This window comes from Dunckerocampus dactyliophorus, chromosome 19 (genome assembly GCF_027744805.1).
Source record: "Dunckerocampus dactyliophorus isolate RoL2022-P2 chromosome 19, RoL_Ddac_1.1, whole genome shotgun sequence".
Lineage (NCBI taxonomy): Eukaryota > Metazoa > Chordata > Actinopteri > Syngnathiformes > Syngnathidae > Dunckerocampus > Dunckerocampus dactyliophorus.
This window is the reverse complement of record NC_072837.1, coordinates 18,200,001-18,213,433: the sequence shown is the minus strand read 5'-3', so window position 1 is coordinate 18,213,433 and position 13,433 is coordinate 18,200,001. Positions and strand designations below refer to the sequence as shown.

At 39.5% G+C, this 13,433-nt stretch overlaps 1 protein-coding gene across 4 annotated transcripts in view; it reads left to right on the top strand.

Moving 5' to 3' along the window:
- The first annotated feature begins 104 nt into the window (after positions 1 to 104).
- The window catches only part of dpf3 (double PHD fingers 3), a 25,521-nt gene continuing 12,192 nt past the window's right edge, over positions 105 to 13,433 (top strand). For 2 of the 4 annotated variants that reach the window (XM_054761996.1, XM_054761997.1), the window contains exons 1-3: positions 105 to 190; positions 9,681 to 9,841; positions 12,360 to 12,467. In XM_054761996.1, the coding sequence (XP_054617971.1) occupies positions 159 to 190; positions 9,681 to 9,841; positions 12,360 to 12,467 (301 nt within the window). In that variant the 5' untranslated portion in view covers positions 105 to 158. Of the gene's footprint in view, positions 191 to 7,865; positions 8,023 to 9,680; positions 9,842 to 12,359; positions 12,468 to 13,433 lie in introns of those variants that run through there. The other 2 variants (XM_054761994.1, XM_054761995.1) reach the window with 2 other exon arrangements.

Genomic DNA, 13,433 nt, shown 5'->3' with positions numbered 1-13,433 from the left:
CGACTTTGACAGCTTTCTCAGAAGCCACGCCCAGTGCACTGATGCTGCTGTTGCATTGGCTGCACAGTGTGCAGGACCGCATTGGCGCTCCCCCCCACCTCATTTGGGTCCCAAACTACACCGAGATTTGGAATATTACGTTACCGTCCTGCTGGAAAATGGCGACTGTAATTCAGAACCCCTTAAAATCGTAAGTAAGCCTTTATTATGGTGATTATTATTTACGCGTGATTGCCGTAGGAGTGCAAAGGAGCGCATTGTCGGCTGAACGTCGGAATAAGCGATAACAGGAGAATTATTAGCCTTTGTTATTATAATTACGAACTGTGTGTGCTCATCTGCAGGTTTCCCCCTTTTTGCTGCAATATATTGGAAAATGCAAGGAAGGGACAAGGCGCGTGCAAATGCTTCTCACGTGCGCTTTGACTTGAAGTTTTTCACTTTAAACTGACGATTTAAAGGTTGCTGCTATAACGATTTATTTGCAGTGATACACACCGAGCGCTCCATTTGAAAGACGTACTCTCTGAATTGTTTTCATTTTCAGTTACTTACTCGTGTCGCTTGAACAAACTGCAGTTGACTCCTGCAGTTTTGCGCACAAGAGCCATTAAGTTGGGCTGTCTTGCATGATTTTTAACCCTTGTAACTGTCTGCCATAAGATTCCTTTAATTACAGCTCTGAATGCGTTGGCTGCCTTGTGTCTGTTGGAAGAAGTAAACATTGCATTATCTATTTGAGCTGAGGCCCAAATGCATATTACGTTGTAGGTTTTTGTTCTTTTTGTTTCTTTTTTGTTTGTTCCTTTTACTGATTATCATGCAGAGCTGCACACGTAGCTCCTTAGGAGCACACTAACGCTGCTCTTTAAACTGCTGTATTCCTGTAAAACAGTATTGTACTGTGCAGCATGCATGCATGTTTTTGCTGTCGTGCATGCGGAAACAACAGATTAGTGAGCGTCCCGGTATCCTCCAGGGTCCATGTGTTGTCAGCATAGAGCGAGGTATGATGCTCAGCCAGGGAGGACCTGTGAATATTAGGATAAAAGTCTACATGCCTCCGTTTTGTCATTTAGATTCATGAAGAAAAATGTGCAAAAAATGCCTGAAAAAAATCCTGCATCCACACTTATATCCAGACTTTCACCAAAATGTAAAAGATGCGTGATGGGCTGTGTGTGAAACCAAATTTTATTTTGTCTTATATTACAACCATGAAGTTTTCCTGACAGGCTTAATTGTCATGTTTGTTATTTTGATGTGAAACAAGACGTCTTTGTTGTGTGGCAGGGTCACTAACAAACAAACGCAGCAAAGATATAGGTCACATCCACATCCAACAAAAAGCATGGATCTCCAATTGGAAGCATTTTGAGATACATGCTGTCCAATAACATCATATAATGTGTTTTTCTTTCAGCCGTGAAATCAAAAACACATAATCAGATTTGTCAGAGAGAGCCCCGAGTGCATGCTGTGTGTTGAAAAAGCTCATTATTGCCTGTGTTTATGCCGTGGATAGCAGGGAGGGGGTGAAGGGGGTCAATCGGATTGTGTATTTTTATTATGATGTGCATGTAGCCATGCGCCCCTCCCCCCATATTGCACGATTCAGTGATGGAGAGGGTTCGTTTTGGGGAGGGGGTTATGTGTGTGTGCATGTGCTGCATAAATTCATAGAACAACACAAGCTTGGCCTTTGTGTGTGTGTGTGTGTGTGTGTGAGAGTGAGACGAGGGAACTATGATGACATTATTTTCTAAAAACACCGCAAGCAGCATCTGAATCAGTCTTGAAAGCCCCCACCCCACCCTTTCCCTCCGACCACTCCCGGTTATGCCCTTTCTCCCTCTCGCTACACCCCACCCCCACCCCCCACACCTTTCCCCTTTGTGTGTGCACATAAAATGAGGGTGACACGGGTCGAAAGGGAACACGTGTGCCCCAGCAGCATGTCAGACGACCCCCACCCGCCCCATTTCTGCTGTCTTAGCTCCTCCCCCATCCCCCAAACGTGCCATATATGTTTGCATTGACCTTAACAGTCACTCCACTGTACTTGGGTATAACACGTCTGAAATTGAGGCGGTAATGTTAAATGAACATGAATGTCTACATTTAGCGTTGATTGGAATTCAATTGAAAATACACAATGAACTATAGCTGTGTGTGTCTATGCAAAATGTCTATCTACAAGTTTAGCATTGGAGATTCCACTTGGAGGAAGCAGACACTGCAGTAAATTCAGGCCCGGCTGCCTAGTCGGGATGCAGCTGTCAGTAACCGAAGTCGTTTTTAACTCCAAAAATGTAAATATTGCAAAATACCACACAAAGCATGAAAACAGAGGTGAGAGGGAATGGTGTGAGGTTCCACATGCAGGTAAAGTTAGCACATCAGGGCCAAAAAAAAGACTGCAAGTCATTATTTCAACAAAAATTAGTAGTCCGCGTTTATTAGGGCCCAAGCGGCATAGGCCCTATGGCAGGGCTGTCCAAACTTTGGACAAGGATTCAACTTTGCCGCTTTGATATTTATTATTTATTCCCATAACGTTACATAATACATAACGTAACATAATTTTTCCTGAGCCTAGTTTTCTAAAAAAATTACAACTTTATTTTGTTTTATTTGTAATACGACTTAAAAAAACATATTTTTTCTTTATTATTATATTATTATTATTTCACCTTTATGCTACTAAAATGATGTAATTTTTCGTCATAATATTACAAACTTATTCTCGTAAAATAGCAACTTTTTTCCCCGTTAGAATCTGACTTTTTCTCTTATATTTTGGATTTATTTTCATAAAATTACAACTGTCCCAAATTTTCCAACTATTTCAACTTTCGTCTTGTACATTTCCTTCTCGTAATTATGACATAATTTCCATAATATTTTGACCTTATTCGCGTAACACTGTAACTTTTTCTGCAACCTAATTTTTCAAAAATTACAGCTTTATTTTGTTTGTTTGTATTACGAGTTTAAAAAACCCAACATTTTGTCTTTAATATTTCACAATATTTGGCTTTAATATTTATGCTACTAAAGGACCTAATTTTTCTCCCAAAAAGAACTGCAGAAACCCATTCAGTAGTGCCCCCCCATCATTAAAAAAAAAGTCCAATGCCATCACAAGACATGTATCACGACAGGAGGTACATACAAGTACAAAAATCTCACGTATGCAAACACACCGGGAGTGAGCCATTTTGGGTTAAAACCAGGGGTTTTATTTTGACACACTCAAATTCAAATCACAGATAGTAGACGGATGGGTGATGACAAATTGTCAAGCATTTTAGCTTAAGTCATAGGTGTGGGCGGGGCATGGTGACAAACTTTTATGGGAACAATCAAGAGGAAATTAAAAAAAAGCTTACTTACAGTACTTGCAGGAAGTTGCATGGGGTGGGGGGCATTCATTGTTCCTCACAGCTTTAATATTATTTGGTCATAGTTGGCTTATGCATTGCACTGATGCGTCCACTTTTTTTTGGATGTGATTGCTGGAAGATGACTTTGGAGCCAGACGACTGTGGAAAGAAAAGCACCTGACGGTGATTTATTTCTTTATTGTGGGGGTTTTATCTTTGTGAAAAGAGGAAGAGATGTAGTGGAAGTGACACAATATAAGCAGACATGCAACTACAGTATAATAAACGTACGACCAGAGCTTCCTTATCGGCCTTACTCATGTGGAAAATGGAAGACAACGTGGTGCTGGTCCCACATTTTGCAGCTTGCAGTCTTCTGGGAAGACATTCTAGAACAGGGGTAGGGAACCTATGGCTCGGGAGCCACATGGAGCTCTTTAGATGACTGCATCTGGCTCTCTGACATTTCTTAACACCATAAAATGTATATATTTTCATGTTTTTTTGGGGGGGGGTGACATTTTAATTAAAACATAACAGAAATCAGTGTTAAAAACAACGTTCAAAATATAAAACCTTTGTATGTATTTGAATCTATCCACCCATCCAATGCGGGTGGCCAAAGCCAATGCCAACTGTCCTGGGTCAGACACCCAAACTTGATTATTACCGAATAATGCGGTAGCCTACTCGGGTCACTGAGAGGTCAAGAAGTAAACTTCCCTCCTTTGATCAAATAGTCAGGTAGACAATTCCCCAGAGCCCTTTGACCAAGAAGATGGCAAAAAGAAAACAAGATGAGGAAGTACGCCGCAAATCCATGCAGCACCAGAAGTGGCTTTCATGGTAAAAAGTATTTTATTTATTATCACTTTGCTTCAGTATAACAATCTTATTGAAAAGAATAAATTCAGCGACTTAAAATTCTGCGCCACTTTGAATCTGAAAGGAACAAATGTCTACATGAATGACCACCTGACCAAGCGCAACGCTGAGATTGCAAAGAAAGCACGTGATCTGAGGAAGCAAGGAAGGATCCAAGGAACATGGAGTGCAAACTGCAAAATCTTCATCAAAGTAAATGGAGGACCAGAGGCCAGAGTTCTTGCTGTCAAAGACATCAAGGACCTAGAAAGATACTGAGATCTCCCAACATGGAAGAAAACAGCTTCAATGTGCTACAAGAAGATCTACAATTGGACACTTTTTACTTTACAGATCACAAACAATTGGATGTGGAAAAAGACATTGATCCGGACTCAAATGTTTTCTCTCACATTACAAACGACTGCCGTTATTATACGGAGGAGCAATACAACAACAGCTTCATCAACGATGACAAGTTATCCATCATCCACATAAACAGCAGAAGTATGTATGCTAACTTTACTAATATTAAACAATATTTGAATCAATTCAAAGAACCTTTCAAAGTAATAGCAATCTCAGAAACTTGGATCAATGCTAACAAAGGAATGGACTTCGAGCTGGAAGGATATGAAATGATGAGTGCAAACAGGAACAATGCAAATGGCCGTATACGTGGACAAACATCTGAACTACAAAATGGTAAAAAATATGTCATTTGTCATCGATAACATTTTAGAATGCATAACGATTGAAATCTGTAAAGAAAAAAGCAAAAATGTGTTAATAAGTTGTGTGTACAGAACTCCAAAGTCAAAGATTAGAATGTTTGAGGATTGGATTAAGACAACGTTTGCAGACATAGGTCAAAAAACTATTTTTATATGTGGAGACTTCAATATTGACCTTTTGAACTCACACAAGTACAAGGAAATAGACGACTTCATAGATACAATGTATAGTTTGAGTTTATATCCCAAAGTCATTAGACCAAGCAGAATAACAGAGCACTGTGCCACCCTCATGGATAATATATTCACCAATGACTTGGATAACAACACCATCAGTGGCCTGCTAATTAGTGACATCAGTGATCATCTTCCAGTGTTTACAATCTACAATGAACATTATAATAAAAGACAGGTGGAGGCAAAAAAGACTTTTCAAAGACTGCGTACAGAGGACAGAATCTGTGCCTTTAGGAAAGATCTAGAAGAACAAAGCTGGGAGAGGGTCTGCAGTGCAACAGATGTGGATGAAGCATATGACAACTTTCTAGGTACCTACATGGAGCTCTACAATAAGAACTGTCCCTGGCAAGAAAAGTCCAAGAAGCAAAAGAAAAACCAGCAGCCATGGATGACAAAAGGACTAAAAAAGCCTGTAAGAATAAGAAGAACACATCATACAGGACATTCATCATTCAACAGACTAAAGAAGCAGAACAAAAGTATAAGACTTACAAAAATAAGCTAACATCTATCTTGAGAGTGTGTAAGAGGGAGTATTATAGTCACGTACTTGATAAGAACAAAAATAAGATGAGAGCAACTTGGGGCATCTTAAATAGTCTTATAAAGAATAAGATTAAGAGAGCAGACTACCCCCACTATTTCATGGTTGGAAACACTAACAGGAAGGACATGAAGGAGGTAGTTGAAATGTTCAACCATTACTTTGTAAATATTGGACCAAAATGGAAGAAGAAATTCCAAAACAAGACACAATTGATGAAGGGAATGATATCATTGACAGGAACCTCAATTCAGTGTTTCTCACTGCTGTAACCAAAAAGGAGATCACTGACATTGTTAAACATTCGAAGGCAAAAACATCAACTGATTGTCATGGAATGGAAATGGAAACAGTTAAAAAGGTCATTAATGAGATCGCAGACCCGTTAACTTACATTGGTAACTTATCATTTCAGACTGGAATATTTCCAAGCAAAATGAAAACAGCCAAGGTGGTTCCAATTTTCAAAAAAGGAGACAAACACCAATTTACAAATTATCGGCCAGTTTCCTTGTTACCACAATTCTCTAAAATTGTGGAAAAGTTATTTAATAATAGGTTGGACAAATTTATTATTAAGAATGAATTACTGGCTAGCAGTCAATATGGTTACAGAGCCAACATTTCAACTTCTATGGCACTGATGGAAATCACGGAGGAAATGACTACTGCTATAGACAACAGAAGATGCGCAGCAGTATTCATGGATCTGACAAAAGCTTTCGATACAATTAACCACAATATCTTAATTTCAAAATTAGAAAGGTATGGACTTAGAGGATTAGTTTTGAATCGGGTTAAAAGCTACCTAGCAAAAAGGAAACAATTTGTAAAGCTAGGAGAATACACATCTGGGAGTTTATACACCACGTGTGGAGTACCCCAGGGGTCCATACTGGGACCAAAACTATTTAATTTGTATATCAACGACATTTGTAAAGTAACTAAGGACTCAAAATTGGTCTTATTCGCGGATGATACCACCGCTTTTTGTTGTGGTGAAAGCACACAACAACTCATTAAAAAGGTCAAGGATGAAATGTCATAATAAAGTCATGGTTTGACAGGAACAGATTATCCCTGAACATAAGTAAAACTAAAATAATGCTATTTGGAAATAGCAGAAGGGAGATGTACGAGCAAATACAAATTAATGGAGTGGATATTAAAAAAGTGGAAGAATATAAATTCCTCGGGGTTATAATAGATGAAAAAATGAGTTGGAAATCTCATATTAAATATATACAACAAAAGGTGGCGAGAAATATCTCTATATTGAATAAAGCGAAATATGTTATAACATAAAAAATAAAATAATGTAAAAAAACGGATGGAGAAGTTTGGAAACTAGTTTTCTATGCTGTAACTACAAAAATATTCCATTTATTAATATTGAATCGCGATAAACGAGGGTTGACTGTATTTCCTTTCTAGTTCATTGCAAACTTGTTGATTGGCTTCTCACACCCCAAAGTCATCCAAAAATGCCTTCATGGACCTTGCTTTGTGTGTCCGTCCCGGTTCCTTTGCCCATCTCTAAGTGTTTTCTACATATGGCAAACACACACAAAGTAGCTGCAGAATCCATAAGCATGCTGGAAGCCGTCGACCCAGAGGAATGTGTTTTCTGACACGAACGTTACGTAAGCGCCAGACGACTAAATGGGAGGCAAACAGGAGATACATAATGTCATCTTTGATGCTTGAGTTGTGCTCTTGGTTGGTAAAGCTGCAAGCTAGAGGATGCTTCCGGGACACACGCACAGACACACACACACACACACGCACACACACACACGGTCCACAAGGCAAGAAGCTACACAGGCAAGCAAAACACACGTACACACAACTGCCTTTTTTCAATTTGAATGGAGCCATATAAACTAAATACATGTGATGGCACACACACACACACACACGGACACTTATGTAAGAAGCACATGCAAAGCAGCAGAAGAGCATTATTATCTTTGCCACGGCAGAATTGTCAAGTGTACCTAATGTTTTGTCCCAATATCCTTGTGTCTTTTGCCATGCCTCTTGACCCCGTCTCACCTTTCTCCCCAACCCCCTCCCTCTCCTTCCACACAAACACTGCACATCTTTGTGAGATGTTTATGTGCTGGTCTCTGTCCAACTTGGCATTCTTTGCATATCTGGGAAAGCCATCGCTGAGGAATCAACGTGTCTGCACACAAATAGAACGCCTGCATGCAGGCATGGCCATCATTCTGACTGCAGGTTGCATTTTAAGGTGTGTAGCGAAGCCTGGAGAATGAGGTGTCTATGGAAAGTGAGCGTTTGGCTGCCCAGTCTTTCAAAAGTAGGGCAAACAAATGATGGACGATTTTTTTGGGAACAAATGATTTTGATCACGTTGGGTGTTCATTAACAGGTTCTAGTGCGGGGGCGGCCAAACTGCAGCCCGACAAACGTCTTAATCCAGCCCACTGGGCGCTTCCAAATTACTTAAAAAAAAATCTTTACCATTATAGAGTTTTGTCAAACCGATACCAACAACTTTGTGCTTCTCAAGACCGATATGGTTCTGATAACTGATAGCTTTTTTATATCTACTTTTTAAATAACTTTTTATCTACTTTGTTTTTGTGGATCAGGATTTGACCAACTGTTGATTGGTCCTAATCAAATATCATGACATTACTACTATCACATCACTACTATCAGGAGAACCAGAGTATGGAGTAGGAAGGAGCCACCTGCTGTGGCCCGGCAAGGTCACTGTATTTGGGCACACGCTTCAAGCCGCCGGTGTGACGCCACGGAGGTCTCTGGCAAACCTTTTGCACGTTTCAAACGGCACAGCGCTGGCCTTTCAGGTGGCTGATAAGGTTTTTTGTGTGCTCAATGGGTTTTTTTTCCCCTCATCACAGAGCATTTGGTACAACTAGCACGCAAAATGTCTTCCTCGGAAAGTGAATGTTTGTTTACAAGTGAGCTCAGGGGAAGTTCATGTCACAGGCAGCAGAAAAAAGGCGCACTTGATTTTCTCACCTGCACAGGATGGGTAATCTCGCCTCATTGGAGCATTTGTTGAATCGAGCTGTTATTGGAGCTATTTTTAATGTCGTTGGATTTATCGGCATGATGTCATAATTCCCTCATATCAGGCCGATAATGGTGCACCCCTTTTTAACACCGACGCTGTCGCTGGCAACTTGCAGTGCGACTGTGGCACACTTAAATCGCACAGGAACTAGTCAGATGCAATCTGTAGCTTGTACAGAAAAGCGATCCAAACAGCACGACATGTCAGCACACACTGTAACCTACCTACTGCACCATGTGGGCATACAAAATTACGGCCATATGTTCCAGCCACAAGGTATGCTGGGTAGCTTTTGGAACTCTGTCACATTTTGGCTTGATTGCAAAACATGTTGAGGAAGTAAACAAGGAGGGACGTTCACATAGCCAACGTTTTATCATTTACTGTCCATATTGTTGTTGGCGCTGGACTACCCAGCATGTCTTGCGGGCACTTGTAAATAACAGTTATTCCCCATGTATAGTAGTTGATGTATGTGAGGCGTTAACTTGCTGTGGATGTGTTGTGTTATTTCGTTGCACCGTGAGTAAGTATGCCCTTCTGTTTGGCCAATGTGGTCCGTGAGTCAAAAATGTTGCCCACCCCTGTTCTAGGGATTTTCTAGGGAACATCTGATTGTTAGAACATCAGTAAAAAGTCATTTTTGCAGAATAGGGCACCCTTAACCAACCTCAAACACCTTGTAGTTTGCTTTCTAGACCACTTTGTTTTTGTGTAAATTTAATTCAATGACATTTTACATAATTTTATTCAAATTGTAATATTTTTAAAATAACAAAATAAAATAAAAAAGACCTTAACATGAAGTGTCCAACTAAGGCTGTCTGTGTCCGTGTGTCCAGGCTGGGTGACCAGTTCTACAAGGACGCCATCGAGCACTGCCGCAGCTACAACGCCCGCCTGTGCGCCGAGCGCAGCGTGCGTATGCCCTTCCTGGACTCGCAAACCGGCGTGGCCCAAAACAACTGCTACATCTGGATGGAAAAGTGCCAGCGGCAGCCGGGTGAGATGTCTCACAGTCAAATGTTTGGATTTGTTTGTGTTAGCTAACTCTTCTGCCCCTGAACCGCAGCACAGAAAAGAGAAAAAGTGTGACAAAATGTGTTTCGTTTGAGCAAGATCGCTTGAAAAACATGGCTGCCATCAAGCGAAACATCTTTGCAGGGACTCGGCGGCGGGAGGAATTGGTCAAAAGTCATCGACTGTTTGTCTAATGATGATAAAACTTACAGTCTTCCCTTGTTTATTACGGGGGATAGGTTCCCAAAATAGCCCGTAATAAGTGAAACCTGCGGAGTAGCCATCTTTATTATTTTACAATGATTGTATATGTTTTAAGGCTGTAAAACCCCTCGCCGTACACTTCATACACTTTTCTCAGACAGGCAATGACATTTTCTCACATTTCTCTTTTGTTTAAACTCTCTCCAAAAAGTTCAAGCCTTCGTTTGAATTTTAATGCTCAACCTACACGTCGGACACAGAAAATGATTAAGTCACTTGCGTGTATTTCACTCCTGTGTCCGTGTCCTTTCGTCCTGGCGCCGTTCCACTGTACCGTAGCGCTTTTGTATCCTCGTTTAAACACATTTCTGCAGTCCTCCTCCTTCGAACCGAAGATTTGTTTACAAGCTAGCGATGACGCGGGAGACACAAAGGAGATTGATTGACAATGTTGTGCAGCCAATCAGGGCGCAGACAACAATGGGCGGCGCAGACAGACGAGAGAGGGAAGATAGAGACACTCAACTTCCCACGATGCAATTCTTCTTAAAGGGCCAGGTTCGGTCTGTGGCAGCTTTCATACGCTGTAATAAAAAATAAAGAAGCACTAAAAAAATTCAGCGAAACAGTGAATATGCCAAGGGTGAACCGCGATAGAGCGAGGAAACACTGTATCACTATTACATGTGTGCTTGCATGTATTCCAAACTGTTTTGACCACAAACCATAGGGGGCGCCACACATGTCATTCCCAGTCGTGACTATAGATCAGGGGATCGAGGGACACAGAGTGGAAAATGAAAGGATGCAACTTTGTTATTTTGTAAAGCAACACATGCAGATATGCTACGAAGTTACAAATATTTCAAGAAAAAAAAGGCATTTCTATATACAATATATACAATATATGTCGGTGAAAAAGACTATTATTAGTATCAACTTCGGTCTTTTTAATTTTCCAAATATTTCTACATTCTTCATAAATAATCTTCGTACATTTTCTTCTCATGATATTATGACTTTATTCCTATAATGTTACACCTTTTTAAAAAAAAGACGTACATTTTTCTTTAATATTTCAACTCTATGCTCCTAAAATTACATTATTTTTCCTCCTAATATTACAAGTTCAGTCTTGTAACGTTTGCAATTTTTTTCTTGTTTTTTCTTAATATTTTGCCTCTGTTCTTGTAATATCACAGCTGTTTATTCTATTGCTGCTGTTGTTTTTTTTATTTTCTAACTATTTCAAATTTTTTCTTCTAAATTTTCGTCTCATAATATTATGGCTTTTATTCCTATAAAACTATGAGTTTTTCCTCAATCTAATTTTCTGAAAATTAAACTTTATTCGTTGTTTCGTTTGTTCCTCATAATATTAAGTAAAAAAAAGTAGTTTTTTTCTTTACTCTTTAAACTTTATGCTAAAATGATATTATTTGTCCTCATAATATTATGTTATTCTTTTTTCTCAAAAATATTTGGAATTTATTGTTGTAAAATTATTCCTGATTTTTCAGTTGTTTCTGTTCTTTTCATATTATGTTACGTTACGTTACGTTACGTTACGTTATGTTATGTTATGTTACGTTACGATACGTTACATTTTGTCACATTATTTGGACACCCCTGCTATAGACTATTTTTAGGAGACACAAGGGGAGAAGCAGCTTGAGAAGAGTAAAGAATACATTATTTTTAAACCTTTTAACTTGAACCACGTTTGTGAGACATAAGTATTGGGACACATTGTCATACCATGCCCAGGAAGTGAACTTCGGCCACATAGTCATACAGGTATATTCATACATATTTCCGTGTATATTTTGTGAGCTATTCTGCACCTGTGTGGCCTGCACGCACAGTAAGAGCACAGCAAGGTTGTTCTCGTTGCAGAGAGGGAGAAAGCCGGACACAAATAGACGGTTCTGCGGCCGCACCCTACACTTTGTGGCAGACCTGACGCACATTATGTTTTTACATTTATGCCGGATCATCTCCTGCCTCCTTCTTCTTTGCTCACGGGGACACAAACCAACTTCGATTGCAACTTAATCTGAGTCTACCTCACGTATGGGAGGGATCACATCTCACAGCCTAAGCAGGATTTCCTGAAATATGTTGATCATTAGCCTGAACACTGAAATAATTGTGTGTGTGTGTGTGTGTGTGTGTGTGTGTGTAGGTCTCAATGGGAGTTTTGTTCCAACGCTGAAGCTTGACAGTGGTTGTTAAAATTCTTCCTGTCTGCCTGTGTCGTCTCATATGTGTATGTTTATGTGTGTGTGTGTGTACAGGCCAGGCGGCGGGACAGATGTATGCCTACCCCGCACGTTGCTGGAGAAAGAAGAGGAGACTCCACCCACCCCTCGATCCACAGCTCCGCCTGTGCGAGCTCAGGCTAGGTAGGCAACACAAACACACATGAAGAATGCAGGAACACATTAGCTTGCTGCTGAGCAGCGCATAAGCGACATAATCTAACTTGCTGTGCAGCGTTTCTCACAGGACGGCAACCTTATTTGTGGGGGCTTTGGGGGGCCTAATGGCAGAATCGTCAAATTTGCATTTGCATCTGGCCATGACGCGTTTGCAAAAAGTGAGTGGAGTGACAAATATGTTCAGAACTACAAAACAACTTTATCCTGTCGTTTCTTTTATCTCGTTTCTCGAGTATCTCGAGGTGTCTGATTACTCGCTCGAGAAAGCGACAAGGTTGCTAAGTTGGCAACAATGATCCCTCCTGCTTCGTCTTCTTATTCTCGGGCAGTCATCATGATTTTATGAGTCAGGGCGAACAGGGAGCGCCAAATCTATTTATGGCGGGTTATTTTGGAAAGGATTGGTTGGGTTTCTTTTTGAAAATGTACCAAAACAATTGGATTGGTTGAAATGAATAAATGATCCAAATACTATATAAATACGACATATGCTAATACAGTTTTATCTGTGATTTTTTTATAGTTAAGGCAAATGAAATATTATACAAATTTGAATACATTCACAAATAATTCTTGATTGTGATTTTTTTCCATAGTCTGTTAAGGAAATTAGAATTAGAATTTTTTGCAAATTTAATGAAATGATTTGTAAATATCCAAATTATTATTTAAATTAAATATTTTCTTGTAACCTTTTAAATACATTTATGCCATTTTTTTATTTACATATTTTTTCCTTTATCATATTAATGTCTAAAAAATATGATATACTGTAATATATATTTAGATATTGTACATATTATGTTGCATATAACACTATATATTTTTATATTATAGAAGAATATAATATTAATATACACTGCTCAAAAAAATAAAGGGAACACTAAAATAACACATCCTAGATCTGAATTAATGAAGTATTCTTATTAA